The sequence below is a fragment of the Acanthaster planci genome, linkage group LG04 (genome assembly GCF_054643075.1).
Source record: "Acanthaster planci isolate LZ-2023a linkage group LG04, COTS_SCS, whole genome shotgun sequence".
NCBI classification, from domain to species: domain Eukaryota; kingdom Metazoa; phylum Echinodermata; class Asteroidea; order Valvatida; family Acanthasteridae; genus Acanthaster; species Acanthaster planci.
In genome coordinates this window covers 12,439,294-12,462,869 of record NC_141780.1, presented here as the reverse complement: position 1 = coordinate 12,462,869, position 23,576 = coordinate 12,439,294, and the positions used below count along the sequence as shown (strand labels likewise).

Below are 23,576 nucleotides of genomic sequence, written 5' to 3'. Positions count from 1 at the left end.
GCCGTGAACATGAACCATGACATCGAACTGAAATAACACTCACCTACAGTGCTCATATGTTTCTCAAAGAAGACGAAGCCTGAAAAACCGAGTTCTAGAGGGCAGAATTCGCTTCCCCCCCCCCCCCGTTGTGAGATGTATCAAAAAGGCCCAGCTCTTTACGGGTTAATACGAAACACATGATGAGATCATCAATCATCTTGTCTTTCAATTATTTTCCAATGCAGTTGTATTTGTAAAGACATTACTTATTCCCTTCCTACTTCGCAAGTTCAGGACATGTAATATGGTGTGGCTGGACATAAGACTAATCGTGTATGTAAAAAAAAACTGATGTGTGAGCAATATTTATTAATAATATCTCAAAACTTGCCTCCTATGAAATCTTATACTTCAGTATTTCAATACACTAAGTAGAATCTACATCACGTTTACTTCTTATGTCCAAATTATGTAAATACGATTGAAAACCATACTAGCGAACAATTATAACAAAATTGTGACGACCAATGAAATCAAAACTGTGGCTAGTTTATTACTTCGATATAGGCTACATGTATATCAGTTGGAACATCTGTAATTAATAAAGGAGCCATTTCTCCTGAACTGGATGAACCACTAATCAACATATTCAACACTTGTCTCCGTGAGGGAGTTTCCCAACCAAGTGGAAAACTGCCGACATTATACTCCTATACTTGCAGAAACCAGTGTTACGTCTTGCAATCAATTATGACCGATTTCACTGACACCCTAATTTTGCCAGAGTTTTTTAATTATCATTAGCTGAATGTATTATAGACATTTCTTTCAATATACTGCCATTTAATAGTTTGACAATCTTATGGGATGCGCCATTTGTATCTTAAATATGAAAATTCCTTTTTGAGGAGCCTTTCAGCTGCCGCTGTTGGTCATTGTTTGGTTTTGTAAACCAATAAATAATTAAAATAAATAATAACATGAGGCATAGCATCAGTTATAATGCAAAGGAGTCGTCACTGCGTTTTTGCTTGCAGCTGTAGAATCTCTTTCTGTTAATGACCAATAATTGCTCAAATTTAAACAGCAGACCCTGCCACTTTGCGAAGAGTTGCAAAACATCATTTTAACTGTGAATGAATTCTGTTTGTTATTGGATTTGCTCTGTATTTGATGTCCTTGTAAGGGAGAGAGGCCTACTTTAATGACAAATCAAATATTCCATTACATCCCTTCCACGTCATTGGCCAACGCACTAATAGTAATGGATTATAAGGGCACTTACTAATAATGCTAACAACCCTAATTTCCCATTTTGTATACAACGCATGGCCGTTTACTTAATCCAACATAAAGTATAGCCTTGGCCATCCGAATGTTTTGCTCTTAACAAACTCGCCAAAGAGGCATGAGTAATTCACATGCGCACTAGACGAGCACCACTACCTCTCAACATGGGCGTCGCTGGGATTTTGGACAAGGACACGGCAGCAAAACGACAGACACATTGAAAGGAGCAAACTATTACACAGTAAGGGCTGAAAACATATCAAGTGCCGTAATCATCAGTACCTCTACCTTGGATTAATCAAATAAACCCAGCATCAACGATTTATTCACTGAATCCGATGTAATACCCATCAGTTTATTAATATTTGGTAGGGCAAACACAAGGGACGGTTTTCGCCTTTTTTAGTTTTAAGTTAGTTTTCATCATTCAATGGAATCAGACCATAGTGACCTTTTTTGCAGCGTGAATCTGGGCCCGAAACTATTTCCTACTTAGATGATCTGCCTAAAGCAGGCTACATGTCTGATTGCTTCATGGCATTGTGTATATACATGCCATGTGGTTTTACGTGTGCTTTCCGGCGTTGCTCTTGGAAAAACATAAATGGCAGCCGGCGGTTGAATAGAATTTATATTTTGGACAAATTGTACAAGTAAAGAAAAAGGAATATAACTATCAATGGTGAATGGTATGTGTATAATTACAACTGTTTTGTAGGAGTTCATCGTACACAATGCACCATGACATTTCGGCCGATAACTGTTTAAATTGATGCGTTTCTGAATTTAAAAGGCCAATTCTGGTACAGAAAGCACTTACAATCTTGTCGGATTTTTCTTATTTCGTCATTCCGTTATTGGTTTGAAAAATGCAATGATGATTCATCAAAAAAATCCCGAAACAAAGGAAAGGAAAGACTCAAAATTCTTTAATATTGTGTTGTGGCTTACCTTTTTTATTGTGCCTTGTATATTATTGTTGTGAGCACGCCGCATTTGTGAGGACGTGTTTGGTGAAAGCGAAGAAATGCAATAATTACAATTTTGATTTTGCGCAGCATAGATAATTCACAAACATTTTATGCACCATTAGCTCAGTATCCCTTGTTGCCACTTTTAAGTTGATAACATTGAGATCTAGAGTCCTTAATTCTATTGCCCTATCGACGATATCCTGGGATATAAAGTAAGCAGGCCCTCCCCCATACACCTAATACGCATGTATAAACTCAGACAGTAGCACCATAACTTTATGAGTAGAGGTGCTGTTTGCAGCGCACGTTGTGTGTGTTCCCCTGAAGATATATGTAATAATGTAACGTTACAAGAAAGCCATGACATTAAACGGAAGACCGCCACAAGGGGATTACGGGATCGTGATATTTCTCTGTCACGATATTAAAGGCAAAGGGCATTTTTGCAGATAGCGATCATCAGCCTTTCATGTTGAACACACCAAATTTCCGTTGAAATAAGCCTTATTTCAACTTCAGATTTGAACGGTAAACGCCAGTTCGCTTGAAGGAACAATTTTGTGAACAAAATCTCATTTATCTTAATTTTCTCTTAATTCCTTACTTCAGCCCTTTGCCACAATGGAGTGTAGGCCATCGACGATAGATCTCCCCTGTACCTGACCAATCTGGGCTATCTTTCTTTCTCCTTCCAGCTGGTACTGCGCCTCTTCAGTGTCTCTCCTCCAGCTGTTTCTGGGATGCCCTCTTCTTCTTTTTCCCCGTAGATTCCATGTCAGTGCCTGACGCTTGGTATTGAATGTTGGTTTTCTTAGTGTATGACCAATTCAGCCTAACTTCCTTTTCAAGATCCGCCTATCCACTGTCTCTTGACCAGCTCTGGCCATTTAATGTGGAAGATTTGCCTCGGTTGTGTCTTCTTATTTGATCTCCATGTCTCATGGACAGATTTAACATTGGAGTTAAACATTTGTAACTTGGTTGATATACTAATTTCCCAGAAGCTTTATACTTTTCAACATGACAAAGGTTACGGTAGCTCTTACTTTGCCTATCCTGGCAGTGACATCCTGGTCCATGCCCCACTGTGTATCAATAACACTTCCGAGATACACAGATTAGGCCTAATCCACTTCTTCAATGGCATTTCCATCAAGTTTCACGAAGGTGTTGGCCTTGGTATTGATCTTCATGATTTGTGGTTTTTCTCCTGTTGATCTTGAGCCCAATTCCTTTCTCTGATGGTAAGATTGTCTTTTCCTGTGTATAGTTAAACAATCATGTGCAATGAACGCATAGTCAAGATCATCGTAATGGGACCAGAGTGACCCTTTATTCAATATTTCCCGTTTGCTTTATAGTCGTCCTCATGATGCAGTCAATAGCTAAGATAAAAAAGAAGGGTAATAGCATCCCCAGTGTACAACTCTGCGTGACAAGTCTTGATATGTACATTTAACCTAGGAAATGCGCTTCTCGGATATGTCATGGTGCCTAATCAATTTCATATTGATTACCTATCAACAGTGTCAATGGCTTTTCGAAGTCCATAAAATTTGTATAGAGAGGAAAGTTCCACAGCAGAGACTGTTCCACAATACGACGTAAATAGTTGACGAGTGGATCTACACAGGATCTGTTATTGCAGAAACCTACCTGCTGATCACGGAGCTTGATGTTGGCTGCCCTTCCATCCTCTGTACAATGACTCTGTTCTGGACTAACCTGGGGCTGAAAGGAAAGGAGCATTATCGCTCTGTAGTCATTATACAGACTCTAAGATCCCCATTTTGGAAGTTTGATAAGTGTTCTTTCTTTTCCAGTCATTTGGAACTTGTTCCTCCTTCTAAGTCCCACTTGTTTTAGCCTTGGTGGCTTCTGCTGATATCTCATCTGGTCCTGATGCCTTCCCATTAATACTCAGTAACAGAACGGCTTAATTATAGTTGGTTAAATTTCACTAAACTGCATGTGGCTGTCAGGGGCGTCGCTATTTCTTCTGGGAGTGGTCAAAGCACGCACTGACAGCAAGCTGACCACCCATTAACAATGTATCCCCTTTTTACCCTTTTCACCTTCGCTTTTTTTCTCCTTTTTTGGCATTTTTGTTTTTCGGTTTTTTTTTCTCAAGGGGAAGCGTTTCTTGCCCCCTGCCACTCACTGTGGCTGTGCACACCAGTTATGAACGTCTGATGTGAACGTCAAGTAAGTGCATGGAACAAGATATTCCCAGAGACACCTTCGTGTTAATTGTGCCAATCATCATCTCCCGGTGTATTGTTATCATCGTTAACTTGACATTATGGAAATGAAAGTAAATGCAAACACTGCTGGGGACCTTTTTTATATTACTTAACCGTATGGGGATATGAGAAAATAGTTCTTGAGATGAGACTAGTCTTCATGCCTCGTGGAAAATTCAGACAATAAAAATTACTCCAAATCCACAAATATAGCCTATATTCAAGTCGGATTTCCCTAGCGTATGTAAAAACTGTCGGCAAGTAATAATCGTATTCTGCGCTGCAAGAGACCCTACAGTGTCAATCAAGCCTGGAAAATATAAACAGTTCGTTCTGGGGAGCAATCAAATCTTTTGCCCTGATTTAAATTCAATAGATGTATTGAAGTCGGAGCTGACAAGTGCCCATTTGAATTATTGACGGCACAGCCGAGTTGCACTCTGCCATTACTCGAAAGATGGGGCGGTAATTAAATATTGGTGATGTGATTACGTTTCCTGAAGGCGCTTCACGTTTTATAACAAAATAACTTCACATCTTCGTGGCCAGCGATAAATGTATTGAAACTTGGTCACCGGGTAGTGGATTTAGCGTATACCACTCTCTGCGATGTCAATGAAATGAAATTAAAAATGAGAGAAATGTCGCGCTTTTGACATCAAGATCAGCTCCGGGTGGTAAACATTGCAATTAATAATGATAGAAGGCCGGCAGTACATGCCTAAAGGCTTTAAAAAAATCTGAAAGCACAAAGTTTGCTTTAATAGGTTTGGGGGGATCAGGTTGAGTGTAGTCTCTACTTGCATGATAAGGGAAAGTTTGCAAAATAAAGGCGGGTTCATACTTCATTTGTGAGGTCAGATAAAATAGTCGCGTTCCCAATTCGTAGAAGATGAACACATTTCAACCCAAGCAAAATTCCGCAGTCGAAGCATTGGCCCAAAATTTGGTGTGTGAAACTATCAGTCCCAAATTCGGGATTTATAGAAATGATATTCCTAGTATCCCCTCTGATTATTTATAAAATCCCGTGGGATCACAAAAAATAATGAGCTTGCGCGCAGAAATACAACGATTTGGTGGAATGCACCCCATGGTCTGCGTACGCGGTTAAATCGCGCAAGGCATGGTGGTAACCAACATGACGCGGCAAGATCGTATCCATGGGAACAAGGTTGGTGTGCGTCCTGTCCATTGATCTCAATTGGTCCTCTCACACATAGGCCTAAAGCCTGGTTTCCATATCGACGACAGAAACACATGAGCAACGCAATCAAGACGCAAACTGCAGCAAAGATATGTCAAACGGAAGTGTCGACAATAACCCAGACATACGCAAAGCAGCTCCAGACGTATCGGCAAAGTTCAGCCCGGTTCAACTTTAACGACTGTCTGCTTTGACTTGCTGAGCCGCACTACATGTATACAAACGCCCACGGCGGCATGAAGGGCGTACAACGATTTTCCTCTCGCTTAGTACCACTCATTTTGTCCAGTTTCTCCTTATTACAAACATAGGCCTTTGAAGCCCCAATCGTCCAAAAAATAGCTGACCATTTACAAAATACATTACACTGAAGTACGTGTATCAGTTTGGCTACAAGAGGCGCTATTGTATTGTAAAAAAGGCATTTATGCGAAGATTTACCGAGATTTGGAAGCCGTTTTGTTTATTTTTGGGGGTGGAATAACGTCACGCAGCGTCACCTCCACGACTGTCTGCGTCTTGACGTCTAGTGCCGTCGGCGTTTCTTTACGACCATACGGACACTAGGTTGGACAATCGGTTTCACTTGGAGGGGGAAGAGATTTTGAGCTGCGCATGTCGATTGTTCACTCGGGGGGGGGACTTGCCTACATAATGAAGGCAACGTGAATTCGTTCCATGCAACTAGCTGCTTCATTGCCATGACATCTTTTTTTATGACGGATTAGGCCAATTCCTAACATATCACAGAAAAATATTATACAGAAAATACTGAGTGGGCAAAACTAGTGAGCTTTGTTTGGAGCTCTTTTCGTGAACAAAAGTTTGTGTACGTTTTGGCACGATCTTTGAAGGCCTAAAAACGAATTCGACGTTTTTATGAAATTTTACAAAGAAAGCTAGGGTGAAGAAAGGTAGGAAAGTTTTAGAATTGTTTACAGTTTTTCATACACATTTTTTCCTCTTCCCGACTGGGTACGTTCGTACATCGACCACTTCACACTGATTACGTTAATTCCCACATTAATTGTATACCTTATCAGACGAAATAATTCAGTGCTTCGGGAATGAAAGACGAAGACAAAAGTATATTTTAATATATAAGTTCACAAGAAGTTCATTGTAGCAACTGAGGTATATTTGCCATCAAAACATTGCAAAGAGACGTATCAATTCCATAGAGCTGTATTAAATTATATATATTTATTGTTTTCATCAAAATGACGGCTTGCAAGAAAGAATAATTTCACAGGGAGTGGTCCCATAACCATCTTTAAACCAAGTATGCTTTTCAACCTAAATTCCGTCAGTCACTCTTTTGATTGTGGCAAATGAACGGAATATACCTTTAATGTATAAAGTGCATAAACTAGAAAACTAATTTACTGCTATATTATTGTAAGTAATATCGTTCTTGTTATTGTGCTATCCCGGTTGTTGATTTCTGCTTGACCAGTACGTGTGTGCGAGCTCAGCTTTCCAATTTACTCTCTGATATCACACACTGCAGGTACAGTAGACTTGACAGAAGTCGCGTCCTCCGTGACGTCTGCGTTTATGCTTTGGATATGGAGGCCGTGGCGTCGTCTTGTGGAATATGGAACTGATAACGGTCGCTTGGGTAACTCACTGACTGAGCTCGCGCGCCTGGAAAAATTTTACCCACATTACTCTGTGCGTCGTTGGCTGTGACGTATTTCCTTCACTAAAATCTGTGCGACGCCATCAGACCCCCCCTCCCGCCCTCTTCGGGCGCTGGGCGACGAGCAAATGAAGTTGACGCCTTATAAGACGTCATGCGAGCGGCCAAGCGTGTACTGTGTGAATTGGCTGCCTGGGGAAGTCCGACGTCATTCAGGTCTGTAGGTATAGGTGCGTGTGATCCATCCATCTCCTTTTATTGTATACGCACATGTCGTGCTTCCCTGTGCATGTAATCGCTCACTGCATGTATTTCAATCCTTTCTGATTCGTATATTCAGCCACATTTTCTTCAGGGAAAATCAATTCGAATATTATCAAATTCGGTCCCGCAGAAGTGCATACAGTACTCTAGACATTGGGCAATTACTCGCATTGTAAGGGATCACTTACATACATCCTCTTTCTTGTCAAAGTTAATATCAAACCAGTACCTTTTGGAGTTTCATCATAACAGTACTGTGTACCTGTCATGCCCTGGAATGGTTTGTGTGAGTTTTTAATATCACCTGAAAGTGCCTTCCTGACACTTATCCGGGAATGTCACTGTTTACTTGTGTCATTTCAATAATGACAGCAGCTTGCATTAACAAAAAGCCAGTCTGAGTTTCCGTGAGAAATTATCACGGAAAGATGGGATAGGCCTAAATACCTGTTTAAAGATGGAAGACTTTCTGCGATATAATCCTCACTGAAAGACGTTTTTTGCAAAGACATCCCAGAAAGAGTGCGTACTGTGCAGGCTGTAACAAAAATGCAGCGCCAGCTCTTCTTTTAACCATTTTTAGGCCTGTAAAGCCAATTTCGAACGTCGTTGATTAAAATTGACTTGACCACGATGTTAGTGCGGCATAAGCACGTCAGTGGCTTCAAACGTCGATTTAATTCAAAAAGCCCAGTCGACCGTTAATACAGCAAACAGATCAGAACAATACGAAACGTGATCCTGCGATCTTTCAGACTGAGTCACAAAGAAAACGAATTTCGTTTCGGCGAGCACTATTAGTACTTTATTTCTCCAAAACAATCGAGGCCTTTTTATTCCAAAGGCCCAAAAGTATGGTTTCCTGCGATCTTGCAGTGCCGTCTCAATACAATATCACCCAAGTGAACAGTTCCATATCATTTGGGAGTCTTATTCCCGACGTTCGGACAGGATTTTACTTTCAAAGGTCACCTTTGAGTTTATCTTATATCAAACAGGATTTTGAAAGAGAAATGGTGTAACAATCTCCCCTGAGCTCCGTCTAGCAATCTGCCCCCTGCGTTTCGAGATATTTCCATTTTAGTCGCCATAGGCCTATTTGCTACTGCGTTTGTTTGTAAATGATTATTTATCAATTCTGCTACACGCTGTGAGCATGCGCATTCCCAAATTACCAACGAGGTTTAGGACCAATTTTGAATAGAAATTGTATTCGACTCTACAGTAGCACGATGTTTGAAACCACAGCGTGCTTCTGTCGTACTTAATGACTTGAGCACGGTACTCCCTGTAGGAACCAAAATCCTCCGCCATGCTGAAGTCAATTTACCGAGCCAAATCACGGTCGTGCTTATGCCGTGCCTAAAACTAAAAGGCAAGTTGAACTGTCGAAACGGCAGAAGCACGACATGAAAAGATTAATCTATCGAAAAAACAGTCATGAACGCCAAAAAGATTCACAGTAGCCAATTACTTGTAAAGTTGAGGAGCATTTCCTGATGGTGGCACCAGATCCTCTACAGCAAAGACAGTGGGAGGTCCCTCTTTTGTCTTCTCTTATTTTTTATCAGGACTGAATTGCTTTGACTTCAGGTGTTTTGTATTCATTTTTATTTACATCTTTTCTACATACACTGTATTGAGGTTGCAATTATTTGTACAAAGTCACCTATGTATGTGTATGTTGTGTTTAAAGTTTTAACGGTCATTCTTTCGTCTTTAAATTTTACGTATTTTAACCTATACATCAGGAAGATGATTTTTATGTGTTGGTTTTCAATGCTTGACAATTTAAAATATGTCTAATTTGGTACACTTTGTTGTGTTGACCACTACAACACAGCGTTCTTGGAAGGGTTCCTATAGCGACTGCATGCCTTCCATTATTCTCTGGATAGTGGTGATAGCGCCCTCTGCTTGGAGATGTTATGAGGGCAAGCTTGCGATAGGCGCTACGAGAAAAACATGGCATGGTCTGCTTTGAAACCAAGACTGTATATACCTGCACCCAAAGGCCGGGAAATGAGTGCAGAAAACTGTTTGCTTTTGGCTTTGGGCGTTTAGACAAAACCTACCATTCCTCCCCAAACGTTTTTAAACTGTGAGCTTTTACTGTGTAATGGTCATAAAAGATGGACTTCGATCAGATAGATTTTCCTTCAAACGGTCTGTGGGGGTGATTAGTAAACTTATTCAGCTCTTTTATCGGATGTAATAGCAGATATCAGTGGCTTCCTCGCCAAAGGCACGCGGCCCAACAGACAGATTATCATAGCTGTTATTAGCCTGTGTAATTTATCTCGGAATAAAATATCAACACCATAGTGATATCCCTACTTATCGTCTGCATCTGCTATGTAGAGCGTTTTGTATACAATACTGGATAGCGATAAAAGAGGAATCACAAGAGATATTTTTAGCTCTTTGCGAGTGAACATCAAATGGGTGATTGACCAAACTAGTGAAGCACATGATAAGGCAACAGACAAGATCAATATTATCAGCAAATGACCGACCATAGTAACCAGAGTTTGGAGTCAGAAGCCTCGGCTGTTGAGTCATAAAGCTGATTTGGTTCATTACACGTCCAACACTTGGCAGTGCAATGGATCCCATTCGCGAAACGGTATCCTCCTTTCTTGACCCGCAGCGACGATATCAAAGCATGCTGGCAACGGTCGATATACTCAATCAGGCGCGGAAAGGAAGACGAAGAAGTCCAAGAACTTCCCATCCACTTTCTAACCTACCCGATCCATCCACTTCATCATCCTTGGTACCGCTGACCCAGAACAGGAACTCTACAAACGTGGCTAAAATCCACTGGCAAGCGGCTGTTAATAAAGTCATGAGCAACTCAAGTGGTCTGGGAGCTGAAGGTGCTGTTGCCCTAAAGACTCCTTCAACAGACTCCACAGCCGTTGGAATGACAACAGCCGAGATAACTCTCAGAAGAAGGAAGTTACGAAAGTGGAGAAATGACAGAAAGGTATGTTGAATTTGAATTCGTCAAATTTTAAAAGACTGCAAGAGCAAAGTCACTGGTAAACTCAATTTCCAGCACACGGTTTAGCTCTTCGGTAGCCTAGAGGAAGGAGGTCTCGTCACATTTCCTTTGTAATACCAGAAAACGAACTACTTCTCTTTTTTTGCATTTGAATTTAAAAATCCTCGAAATTTACTACTTGATGAACTATACAAGCGTATAAGGGCCACTTGCCAAAAAAAATTTTTTTCGAGTTATCTCGCCGCGGCGAGATACTAATTCATTGCAAGTGGCCCTTATACGCTTCCGTAATGAACACTGTGGAGTCTTCATTTTAAAAAAAATTATCACAGCTAAACTTTTCACTGGCTTCACTCTTAAAGCTCCCGGGTAAGATTGACCTGGAATTGAGGTCCCGTTGAGCCTGGCCAAAAGATGTCCCTTTTTGGGCGTTAAAATTAATCAGAAAGGGGTCTGATGCACCCAGAAGAACCTGGAGAGGGTCGATTTTTGACCCCATAAACAGTCAGGCCCAACGGGACACCAATTCCAGGTCGACCTGGGAGTTTTTTTTAGAGTGTTTAATAGCAAAGGCCGATATCAGCTTATAAACTCTGTCATCTTTTCTTTTTCAGAAAATGCTTTACCAAAAATTTCGCCGAGTGGCGTGGCTCGCTATCTTGGTTCGACGTATATGCCGTATGCATTACATTGAAGTCAGGTTTGTTTAAATAAGTTCATTTCACTGTTAACAAAAATTGTAATGCTGTCACCCCTTATTTTTCACGAAGTCGAATGAAATATCACAAAGACATCGATACTGAATAATAAGAAATCAAAGCCATGGTTTTTGTTTATTTTTCTCAATCAGTGATTCGGCTCATCTTTCCTTCGCCCAAGTAGATTCTACACGTGACAGCACTGACGTCTTGTTCGACGTCACGCAATTCAAAGCCAAGAAACAGGTGACTACCCCCCCCCCCTTAATTATGGCTGAGTCTGGATCATTCGGCTAGGGTTGAGTACAGGCTGACAGTGACACCTGCGTCATGAAAAATTATCCACTAGTTAGTGACTCCCATGGGTACAAGCGTTTTTCTGACAGTAGACTTTAATTCGGGCTCAGCATGTGTAATAATATTTTCAAAGATTTGTCAAATTAAAGGTGATGATAAAAATTAGCGAGTTCGTTTAAATAGAAAATTTTTGGTCCATTTGAAAATGTTATTTTCTAGAATCTCTAGAATTCAAATTCAAATTGACAGTAATTGGATGTATAGTAGTGTTTATACACTGTACACGTCCATCACAGTTTCGCAACTTCAATGCAGTTTTTCAGCGACTTTCCAATGTTTTGAAATGAATAATCATATAGTTTGTGTCTTATAGCACCACCAACTACTTACAGCTCATTCACCAATTTGAAATCAGAATGTGCGTGGTAGTATGTAGGTTCAGAAATTAATACCAGGCTCATTGGTATGAAAGCTGCCTGCGTCCTCCGGACCTTAAATAATGAGTACTTTCTCACCCGAAAAGGCTGTTGACAACAATGTACTTTGTATGACTGCAGAAACTACTTCCTCAAGAGGCACAGAAAATTCTACAAGCCCCTCCAGATGAACGAAGCGTACAAGAGATACATTATGTGAGAATGTAATTTAAAACTGACTATCATATTGTCACAAATTTGAACAAACTGATGCTTCCAATATAAAGCCTCAATTTTTAAAAATAAATTTATAGTTCTCTTTCTACTTTTTCATTAAAAAAGTTTTATAATGTTTGTCTCTGATGCCAATATCAGTGGCGTATTACGAAGAGAGTTGATAGTGGGATAACTCTTGAAGTGTTCCACAAATTTGACACTGAAATGGAAACGTGGTTTGAACCCGTCAAACATTGACCTTACATGAGGTAATGTAATTCCAAAAGTGCTTGAATATTTTCAAATGGACTTATATTTATTTGAGTGGCCATGTATTACATGTTATCCAGGACGCACCATAAGCCTATTTGACGTACGGCAGACACAACGAGAGGGCGCTATTTGAAGAGGCAAAATTTTGAGCAAACACGAAAGATTTTACCAAAACCAAAAAGCGCCCTCCTAATGTGTCCGTCACATAGGCTAATATCAGGCCAAATTATCTTGTGGTAATTTTGGTGCCTCAAAGGAACATAATAAAATTTACAAATGATGAACTGTACCTTTAGATTTAATTCCCCGATTTGAGACAATAACATATTACATAATGTAAAAATGATGACTTTTACTCACTGCACGTTCTCCTTCGCAGGTTCAAATTGCTATTTGTGGGTTAAAGGCCATAGCAGCATACCCTGTACGGATGCAGAAAAGTCTGGCTAGGGTTGGTTGGTACGAGGCTTACGGGCCAAACCGAGTCATCATCAGAGAAGGACACAAACCCCAAGCGTTCTACTTCATTTGCTCTGGCTCAGGTTAGTGAAGTAACAAATATGGAAGTTGAATTCTGCCAATGGACAGGACGCAAACTATTAACAGAGGGTGAATATGTTTTTGCCACCATTTTTCACGGTCACTACTTATTACCTAGCGGCCACCGCATAATTGTCTGCCGGCCACCACTTGAATAATTTCTGGTAGCCGCCACTTAATACACAGAAACATATTAGAGTAGAGCTTAAAAGCTCTGTAATCCTCTTTGGATGCCTGAACTTCAATCGCCTGAAGTGACAGCTGCCAGATAATAAGAGGTGGCCGCCAGAAAATTATGTGACGGCCGACAGATAGCTTGATAGTATGTCTGTAATTTAACAAGAAACAAAAACAAAAAAGGTTTGCAGGTACACCATGTGGGAAATATCTCTTTTGTGAAGAGGTGTGGTTCTAAAAAGAACCGGTGAGAGCAGGTCTCGGCGTTTCGGCCAGTGTGCTCTGGCCTTCCTGAGGAGAGAAACTCTCTCCTGAGGAAGGCCATAGCACACTGGCCGAAACGTCGAGACCTGCTCTCACCGGTTCTTTTTAGAACCACACCTCTTCACAAAAGATATATTTCCCACATGGTGTACCCGCAAGCCTTTTTTGTTTAACACTCCCACCATGCAGAGCTTCAAATCTTACTTAAGAAACAAAAACTTCAGTATCTTGTAAAATGGACATTCCGAGATGACTGCATGCAAAAATAAGCCATTCACTGGTTTTTGACTAGTTTATTGTTACAGATTTGGGAAAGTTTACATCGTCATGAAATGTAAACTTGTTCATCGCTACTCCACATTTTAGACGTACAGAGGAATGATCTCAGTAACTTATAAATGAAATTTTTTCACTTCGTGAAAAACAGCAAAATGTAGAGGCTTTTGTTGTTTTTCTGTATTACACTGTACAGAGTTTTGCAACTTCGCGTTCGTAGAAGACATAGCCTGTATTCGCGATAAATGAGCATTGTCACATTTCAACACGTGCGCATGCTTGTGTTCTTTCTCAACATCGTTTGCACGCATGTACATTTTGACTCGTGTAGAACAGTATGGTCCCCTTTTCGCCCTGCTAACCAGATGACTTTTGTCATATTGTAAAAACAAAGAACCACACACAGATATTGGGCCTTTTGTCACAATATTTATTTATGATTAAAACGGAAAGTAAGCAACATTCTGCTTCGAAACTTGGACAATGGCTGTTTGAGTCAAAAATGATGAAACGGCTGGAAAAACTCTGGATGAAATTATTGCATTTCCAAGTTTCTTTCACTTTGTGAAAGCAAATGAAAGAATGGCGGCTGACACAAAATGATTACAAAAATATAACGTGCTCTTCAAGCAAGGGTCTAACTTCTATCCCTTGGCACTATCTGGCTTCTGTGAAGAAAATGTGAAGGTTTAAACTCGTGAGTCAGAGTATGTTGTTTAAGTACACAAGACTGAACCCAGGGAATTAATAGGCAGAAAATGTCTATAATGTGCATGTAAATTTGGTGATTAATTATATGACACAGCAGGATGAAAGTTGACCCCAAAGTATACTTGCATCTCTTTTGTAGGGAGGTGTAGGCTCTGAGAAGAGCCAGTTGTCATAGAAAGTTTCGACATTTTGGTCAGTAATCCTCTGTTCATCTCCCTCCCAACTACTTGAGAAGTGGGAAATGCATGCTTGGAAAACGATGGGTTCTGTAATCCCAAAAAGCCTATATGTTTTTCATTGACGGTATGCTAAAAACAAACTACCTATTTAACCATTTGGTGCCTTTGCAGATCTTTAAGATCCATAAGGAACATTTTAACGTCTCAAAAACATTAGTTAGATATTGTAGATTTGGGGAATCAAATCAAAGCTTAGAGTGTTATCTTTTCAAACCTGAAGACTTCATGTCAATCCACTCGTGTGTTGCAGAGGTAATCTCAATTACGTAATAAACCAGCAATAATTATGAAACAAGATTCTGTATTAGTTCATTCACTATTTAATGCAGTTGTGGTCACTGTGATGGAACCAGGAAGGCTAACACAACGGACTGTCGCCATCTTGAAAAGAGGAGACAGCTTTGGTGTAAGTTTTAACTCACAGTAGCCGTAAATGGTTCAGTCTCATAAATCTGTGCTGAAAATGGGGGGGTATGGGGAAAGGTAATGAATGATTTGTCCAGCCATGAAAATCTGTAAAGCGGGGGGGGGGGGTGAGTGACACAATATGACTCTATATTATGGTCGATGTTCATGATATTGATGCACATCTCTACCATGCATTATGAATGGCATACTTATGGTTTTTTTAAATCTGTTTTCCCTTTTATGAGTGATTTCAGTCTTCGAAAGTTTAACATATTCTTCACAATCCGCTTTATTTTTGAGTCACCACAAAAAAGGGGGATGATTCAATAGCCCACTCCCTCAAAAACTGGGAGGATATATACCCCTTTCCCCTAGGATTTACGCCCATGAAATAGTTGCTCGTATCACCGCCGCATTTCCTTATTTTCAACGTCCACAAATTTACCGTGCCCATTCTATTTTCAAAAAATTCATTCTTCGAGTGATATTCACCAAACACAGAGCATAAACCCCGTGAACAATGCTTTATAATGCAAAAAGTCCCTCTGGAATCATATGACGTTCCATGTACGTGTGCAGGTATGAACAGAGAAATCATGGTAAAGTTATACAGAAGCTTATGACTGGAAAATTTCGACTGTGATACACTTTCAGGAGCTAGCAATACTAAATGATAGTAGACGAACTTCAACCGTCACATCCCGCAAGAATCTGCAACTGCTTGTCATTTCTACTCAGGTATAGTACCGGTATCAGTGCATTTCTCCCGCAATGTGCAACTTCAAATTTTGTTCTTCAGTAAACCACAGACCTTTTTGAAATCGGTCAGAGCCAGAACAAATTTCAGATCGTCCGAATGTTCCGCCAACAACAGGGAAATCTTTCAAAAGACACCAGCTGTGGGAAACAACATCTGTATTATCAGAAGCAAAGTACAGAGGTAGTGATAGGTGCTGTAGTTCTTTTTCTTAAACAATCCAGATAAAGGTCACTCTTTACCAAACTCCTGCTTGAGGACTATCTGATTATTATACTACATGAACCAGCATGAGCAGTCACAAATACTGGGTGGCGCCGGTCCAAATGCGACTTAGGTTGATTTTCTTGTAGGCCTATGAGCTTAATAGCACACTGTTTAGTTGAGAATACCAATTTGTCGCTATTTCTAATGTGAACCTTTGCTATATTTAAATATGCAGGATTTTATGAGGATCTTTATGTCAGGGGGAGTAAAACGACTTACTGATCCGGATCACTTAGCCTTCATACGGTGAGAGCTCTGCGCAGACATAGTATGGTGTGGTGTTTTCTCGAAAATACAAATTAAACAAACTCCAGGTATTGTGTTATCATAAATTCCAAAAACTAAAACGATAATCGGTAAAGACCAACATACACTGAATTTGAGCATTTCACTGCCGATATTTCTTTCGCTATTTATACTGACTACACATGGCTTTGACTCATTTCTTTCTTCCATTCAGGAGCATTGATTTCTTGAAAGGGTGGCCAATACAGCTGTTGGATCTACAACCAAAGCAATGTGTCTTTAATTTCTTCAGGTAAGTTTTAATCACTGATTGATATTTGATATAAGTATCGCCAAAGATCAAACTGATCAGTTGAAAAAACGGGTAAATAGCTATATTGATTTCCAAAAGGCAATCTAGACGCATTCAAAGTATTTTCCTTATTACGCTTACCAAACAGCTTAGAATTTCTTGTACTGACCTTTAAGCAGTGAAGTAGGCTATATGATACGGGCGACATTCGGACCCCGACATTTTGACCGCTGTAATTAACAGCGCCACCAAGAGTTTGATTACCCCTCCAGTTTTTGCCCCTCCCTAACGTCCTTAAAAGGCACTGGGGGTTCAACCTCTTCTTCAAAATTTTGTGAATGAAGCACTTCCTGTTTATTTGCTTCCTTGTGAGGGTTTACGTATCCTGAGTTAAAGCCACTCAAACATGGATGTTGTTACCGTGGGGGGGTGTTTCTCTTCAAATAAATTCAATCACATACATTCTTAAAAAACTTTACTAAATCCCAGCGCCAGTGGGGGTTTTAAAATATTGCTTCCCAAAAAGCTTTACAAGAAATCACTAGCGTAAGATCACCTACAAGAATATGTAATTTGTTTTCCAGAAGAGGTACAGTGTTGGTGAGAGACAGCAAGTACTCAGACTGGATCTACATCGTCAAATCGGTTAGATACATTCTTTCCTTTTTTATTGTCTGTTTATTTTGATGACACAAGTCTTTGGGTCTTTGTATCTGGCACAGCACGATGCTCTAGGCTCGACTTAAGCCTAGATATTTCCACTGTTTGTTCGTCCGTGTGTGTGGGCGTTAAAAGGGGATATTCCAAAATTAGTCTTGGGCCAAGAATATATCCTGTCTAAAACCTAATAGAAAACTAAGAAGATTGCAATAATTAATCAAAACATTATTTGCCAGAGAAATTCCTGTTACTTTCTCGTTAAAATATTGCTTTTGTCAGGGAAGCTGCTCCGTGGTCATGAGATTGAGCAAAGCCAACACCAATGCGATGTCCTGCAAGCACAAAGGCAAGAAAGGTAATTTTTAAGATATGGGAAAAGACAGAAAGGGACATGTTAGCTTGAACATTTACGCAAAGAGGGTTCGGTTCCCATGTATTTGTATCCAAAGTTTAGGGCAAAATAGTGGTTAATTTTGTACTGCGTATTGTGGTTATAACCCATGTAGGGTATTTTTAAGCGACTGGACTGCGGTAAAATGACTAAAATCTTTATGTATTCTTTTCCTATTTTTTTTAATAATATGAACATCGCAAAAGAAACAATCAGATGCAATCTGGGGGGTTGTTAATTGCTGTTTTCGAGTTTCCACACTGTCAGCTGTTTATTTTGTTAAACACAGTCTCAGAAACCATTGAGCGAGTTCACGACATGACACCATCCTGTCACGAAGCAAGGATCGTACAGAAGGAGAATTCATTCCTTCAAAAAAAGGTGCGCAACCTCCAGACGACCAGACCATCTCTAAGCCGCCGTGGTTTGGACCTGCCGCTACTGAGAGAACCTGGCGAGGAGCATGACTATGCAGACCGTCATGTGACAATGATGGACACTATGGAGTCACGGAAAATCATCGATGCGTCAATGCCGAAGCAGGAGGAAGAGGATTTGAACGTGAGAAAAGAGGCATTTAACAAGGAAGAGGGGGAAGGTCGTTTGAACTCCAGGTTCAAACCTTATGAACTCTTTTGCTTTTTGATAACCTTTTTAACTGGCATCACACATTGAAGAACAAAGTTACTTCAATCCTTGGCAACATCAGATGTACATACAAGGCCTAAAAAATGAAATTGAAAGTAATTTTTGAACTTAACATTTAGTTGTGTAGAATTACGTTTAACAGTGCACAGTTTCATGGTTAAAATGTAAAAGTTGTAATTTCTTATTATCGTGAGGTTCCTTTCTCCCTACTTTCAGCATGCTGCGACAGATGATAAAGGTGAGTTTTCAGCCGATAATTACACGGGTTTATGAAGTTCCAGAGTATTTATAGTGGGCCTAAAGGTTATTTTCGTAGAGAAATTAGGGAAATGTTACTGACTTATTATTTCGAATAAATTGCAATGAATGAAGGATTTCATTTTCACACACATTCTACTTTATTTCTTACAGAGGATGAATACCAGAGGGCCATTTACGGACCACGTCGTACATTTGCAGATGATCTAAATGCTCGTCTAGTACGTTCATACCAAATCTTCCATTGCAGCCCCTCACACTGTGAATATCAGCACCATGAATTTGCAGTTAATTTGCAGTTTCACTGTGAAATTGTTTTTTCACTGCAACTTCATGGCAGTTCACATGATGAAAACACCGTGAAAATCATTCCGGATGTGACCCCTTGCCGACACCTTGAGGTCAAGTGAAAACACCGTGAAAATGCAGTGAGCCTATCTAGGGGACCTTCCTCATTAACTTTGAGGTGGGGCTAATCCTTTAAATGCTTTACGGACCTATTATGTGAATCCCTCATAACAAGTACCATTACCTGTCTTCTTACTGTTGTGGTGATAGGTGTAAATGTACACTGGACACCCCAATTACAATGTTTGCATCCTTGCAATGTACTTGTAACCCCAGCCAGGTTGTTCATACACTACTTCATGGCCTGTAGCTGAATGAGAACATTGTATGGGCTTCAGCAAAACGACTCCCCACAAATTATGTCACCTCGCAGAAACATTTATTTCAATTTTCTGTGATTATATGTGCTTTATATTTTATTTGCTTGAGTAGAGTTATACTCATGAATATTCTGGAAATTCATAATTCCCATGGCCATTTATGATTACTCATCGACAATTAAACAACAGTCAGCACCGAGTACACACTGTTATGCATGACTCTGATGTTGGAGCAGAAAACATTAGTGCAAAAAAGAATGTTGAAATTTGGGGGAAGACGCGGACTAGTTAAGATTCTGCTTATGGACTAGTAAAAAGCCATCACTGCTGGTCCGGCTGGCAAGTGAGAAAAACGTTACGGGCAGACCCTGTCCATGCACGATGCTGGATTGGACAATGATGTACACACCGTTGCTATCCTCGCTCGCTCTGATGCTACATTGTCGGCTTTGTTATTCCACCACTTTGTATACAGTTTCACAGTCTTTTGGCAATTCCATAATTCGATGTGGTAACTTCGCCACTCAATGTGCCTTTTGCCCACAAAAGTTGGAAATATTCATATGTCTCCTGTATGTGGTCAAGGGGGGGGTGTTGTGACATCTAACACCAAGTTTCGTGGAATTTTATGAATCATGTCACATTTTAGGGCTGAAAAAAAACTTGTGTCCTTCCTCCATGGTTCTACATAAGCAAAATGTGCTTATCAACTTTTCAGCTGCATCCGGCAAATTTGAGCCATCGCACGTGTATCCATCTCTTCTCACAGCTCAAAAAAGGAAAAATCAATCCTGTCTTTCCCTCACAGAACACCTGCTTTACATTCACAACATGTGGAAAGAAAATTTTGTGGTTTTCACAAGTTCCATTCGCATTTCACTATCACGGTTTCGAAAACACGCACGCAATATTGCTTCGTGCAAGGTTTCCGCTGGTTCCCGTAGGCCCACACCTAAACAGGGGTATTCAATCGCTCCTCTTGTTGGTAACTGCTGGGCTAATTTCTGGCTGTCTATCACACTAATCTTTTATTACACTTCAACAGTTAATCCGCTGTTTTCACACCTTCCACGGTGGGAAGCTGGACTAGTGTACCGTTATGGATAACAATAGGACCATAAGCTACCAATATGTTGACGTGAAAAGTCCGTGAAACTGTTGTGAGCTAATCCGCTCCCAAGCTGATCAACTTTCCACCGTGAAAACGGGCTTACATTGCCTTGACAAAAAATTCACGGTGATTTAATGGTAAAACTGCATTTTCACGGTGTTGAAAGTTCACAGTGTCAAAATTCTGCCCTACATTACGATCAAAGCTCCTCGAACCCAACTGGCCAGTTCTAATCTGTCTCGAGTTGGACAGTATATCATTTCCTTTCATTTCAACGCTTTGAATACAGCAAAAGAAAACTTACAAACGGGAATGATAATGCTTCAGTGCCAATCACTTGCAACTTCTTGTCAAAGAAAGAAATTGGTCGTTTTAAAGAAATGACATTTTTGTTTCTAAAAGCAACAATTTTCAATCTTTACAGGTTAATACGGTTTTGAGCAACGATTCAAGTGCATCCCCAGTATTTGTCTGCGTCCAGATACTTGTCAAAGGGGGTGCTTTCGTAAGTGAGAGCCGACTGTACGTCTAACATTTATATCGGTATTTTTCCATTTTTATCAAGTTGTCATTTAGAAAACTGACAAACGAATTGTAACTTACTTTGACCAACACAGGGATTAGCTGAGCTTATGTTCACTGATCAACCCAGTGTGAGTCTTGTCAGTAATGGAGCGGAATGCGTGGTTCTCTCCAAGCAGTTCTTTCTGGAGCACGCGCCGGAGCATCTCATACATCAAATCAGACTTACGGTAGGTATTTTTTATCATTTACACGGGTGTGGAAAAGAAAAGATAAGATTTTTTGAAGGGAGGGTGTGCTGGGCATGTGGAAGGTTACGGCGACTTCGATGACGAATATGATTGACGATGATAATGATTGACGAAATCATCGAAGGCGATATTGATGAGAGTAAACAATAATGATGATATGAATGACAATTACATTATGGGGGTGCTGGTATCAAGGGAAGGCATGGCGGAAGAGATACACGACATTTATGGAGAAGATGCAGTGAGCCCTGTTTGTGTAGGATCACAGTTTGGCTTGTTCTATATCATCCTTGACGACAGGTGACGCCGTATGCCAGCGTGCATGAACTCCAAGTCAATTTCGAGAAAGAGCTCTCCTGGAAACATTACCGTGATGTCACTCTCCGGAAGACAGTGAACAAACTTCGGACAGAAAGGGTTACATTCAATAAACTTAATCATTCATTATAATCTCTATAACAAATTCCCCGGTGCCCCCACCCCGTCAGCGTTGCCCCAGCAAACAAGAACCCCACTTCATGCTTCATGAAGCATTTGTGGGGAGGCACGTGCCCCCAGGCCTCCCGGTGGCTACGCCACTGTTACTGTTCAATATTGACTCTGCCCCAATTAAAATGCCTCAAAGGACACTTAATTAAAAATGAGCTTAACAGAGCCGTCTTGAACAAAGGTGGTTAGATGTTCCTATATATGGACTATAATATGGACGCAGTGTCTCTAGCAGGTTTGATTTGTGTTTGTCAACGTCCGTGTGTTGTACTTTGCGTGTACCGTTCGTACCTGTAGTGCCCTGTCGTGTAAATAAATAATACATAGGTTAAGTCTCGTCTCTTTATTATTTTACGCGACACTGTTTTTTTTTTTCTAATGCCTTCGACGTGTGACTTGCACCCTGCAAATTTTGAAAAAGCGCTTTTTGCCACTGATCGCCTGGACATAAAGGCTGCAGTATTTTTGCTATAAGCAAAATTTCTAAAATTTTCCTCCGGAAAACCAAGTCTCGGTACGGTGATGGTCTCCGAGAGAGCCAGGCATCCGATCTGCCAACATACCGTAAGTTTGAGGTTCTGATTTTATGAAATTTTCTGTTATTTCCTGTGTTCTAAATTTGATCTTGAGTACATGTACCACTTCCAGTCGATGTAAGTGACCACAGAGGATGCACTGTTTCCAATCAGGAACTGATTTATGGGGATATTATAAATATTTCTTTATTACATAATGACTAAGTGGACTAAATTTGTGGTATGATCCAGTAACTTTGGGGCGATGTCTTTAGGCGATCCGTATACATGCAATTGTTTGTATTTAATGTTATCACTACCTCAATCGGCATTAATCTAGGCTTTTGAATTATTATCCGAATGTACGTTACATATTTCATATGGCATCCAGGGCTGCATGAGCCATTAGCCCTAGTGATTAAAGTGCCGAATTGTGATCTCCATTGCCCTACCGACTGCCTGGGGCAGACAGGCCGGAGGCTGGCTGTAGGCGAGCCGGAACACCGACTGTCACCGCCACTAAGAACCTAGCCAAGCGTGACGTCGCCGACACTTTTCCGGCTACCTATTCAGAGGTTCTGGCGCAAGGTTCAGGCCGACGGTTCGGGCAAAGGGACGGCCTTTGACGCGGAAAGCGTATCTTACTCGCGGTGGGCCCTACATAAATGAGGTTTTTTCTCAATCTGATTGCCGGCTTAGTGAGGTTTCAATAATTAATAAGCGAAGGATTAAACAAAATAAATGATTATAATTTTCTTTATTTCTTTACAAGTAAGAAGAAATTGCAGCGAAGGATTAAACAAACTAATTGATTATAATTTTCTTTATTTCGTTACAACCAAGAAGTCAATGCAGAAGCCATTTAAACTTCTTTCAGTTATACACCTTGCTTCGTGTTCCGAACGCGGACTATTATAGACATAATTCGGTCTTACGTGAAATGCTCCATTATTAACTTTTGTAAATATTTGTAGATACTAACAGATAATTAATTTGGTGTGTTTTGTTGTACCATAGAATTTAGTTGTAAGTTATACGTCATAATAAATTTATTTAAATTTAAGAGAAGATTTATATTTGAATCTTTTGTGTCGAGGTTGTCTGGGGGGCAAACACTAACCCGCAAAAATTCTTGCTACAGTGACTTGGGGGGGTAGCTGTGACACCCCCCACCGAAAAAACGGATGAATGGATATTGAATAAGGCTAACGAAATCTTGCTCCTAAAAGCCACTGAAAGCTGGTCGCCCCCCCCCCTATGGAATTCCATATCTGCCGTCGCCCGTCGTGCGTCGTCCGTCGTGCGTCGCCCGTCGTGCGTCGTCCGTCGTGCGTCGCCCGTCGTCCGTCGCCCGTTGCCCGTCGTCCGTCGCCCGTC

The 23,576-nt window shown here is 40.5% G+C and overlaps 1 protein-coding gene across 1 annotated transcript; it reads left to right on the top strand.

Moving 5' to 3' along the window:
- The first annotated feature begins 10,192 nt into the window (after nucleotides 1-10,192).
- Nucleotides 10,193-23,201, top strand: LOC110984904 (uncharacterized). Its single transcript, XM_087136390.1, has 17 exons — nucleotides 10,193-10,591; nucleotides 11,224-11,309; nucleotides 11,460-11,553; nucleotides 12,162-12,236; nucleotides 12,889-13,051; nucleotides 15,046-15,122; nucleotides 15,779-15,862; nucleotides 16,324-16,394; nucleotides 16,609-16,686; nucleotides 17,271-17,331; nucleotides 17,626-17,701; nucleotides 18,027-18,298; nucleotides 18,602-18,623; nucleotides 18,797-18,864; nucleotides 20,847-20,927; nucleotides 21,040-21,174; nucleotides 21,496-23,201. The coding sequence occupies exons 1-17, from the start codon at nucleotides 10,208-10,210 to the stop codon at nucleotides 21,643-21,645; spliced, it is 1,977 nt and encodes a 658-aa protein (XP_086992516.1). The 5' UTR covers nucleotides 10,193-10,207; the 3' UTR covers nucleotides 21,646-23,201.
- The last annotated feature ends 375 nt before the right edge of the window (nucleotides 23,202-23,576 follow it).

What these genes read in the sequence shown, in the direction of transcription:
- LOC110984904 (XM_087136390.1), top strand. Translation starts at nt 10,208, where the DNA reads ATGGATCCCATTCGCGAAACGGTATCCTCCTTTCTTGACCCGCAGCGA. An exon ending in AGTGGAGAAATGACAGAAAG is followed by an intron (nt 10,592 to 11,223) that starts GTATGTTGAATT and finishes TTTCTTTTTCAG; the next exon opens with AAAATGCTTTACCAAAAATT. An exon ending in TGCTTGTCATTTCTACTCAG is followed by an intron (nt 15,863 to 16,323) that starts GTATAGTACCGG and finishes TTAAATATGCAG; the next exon opens with GATTTTATGAGGATCTTTAT.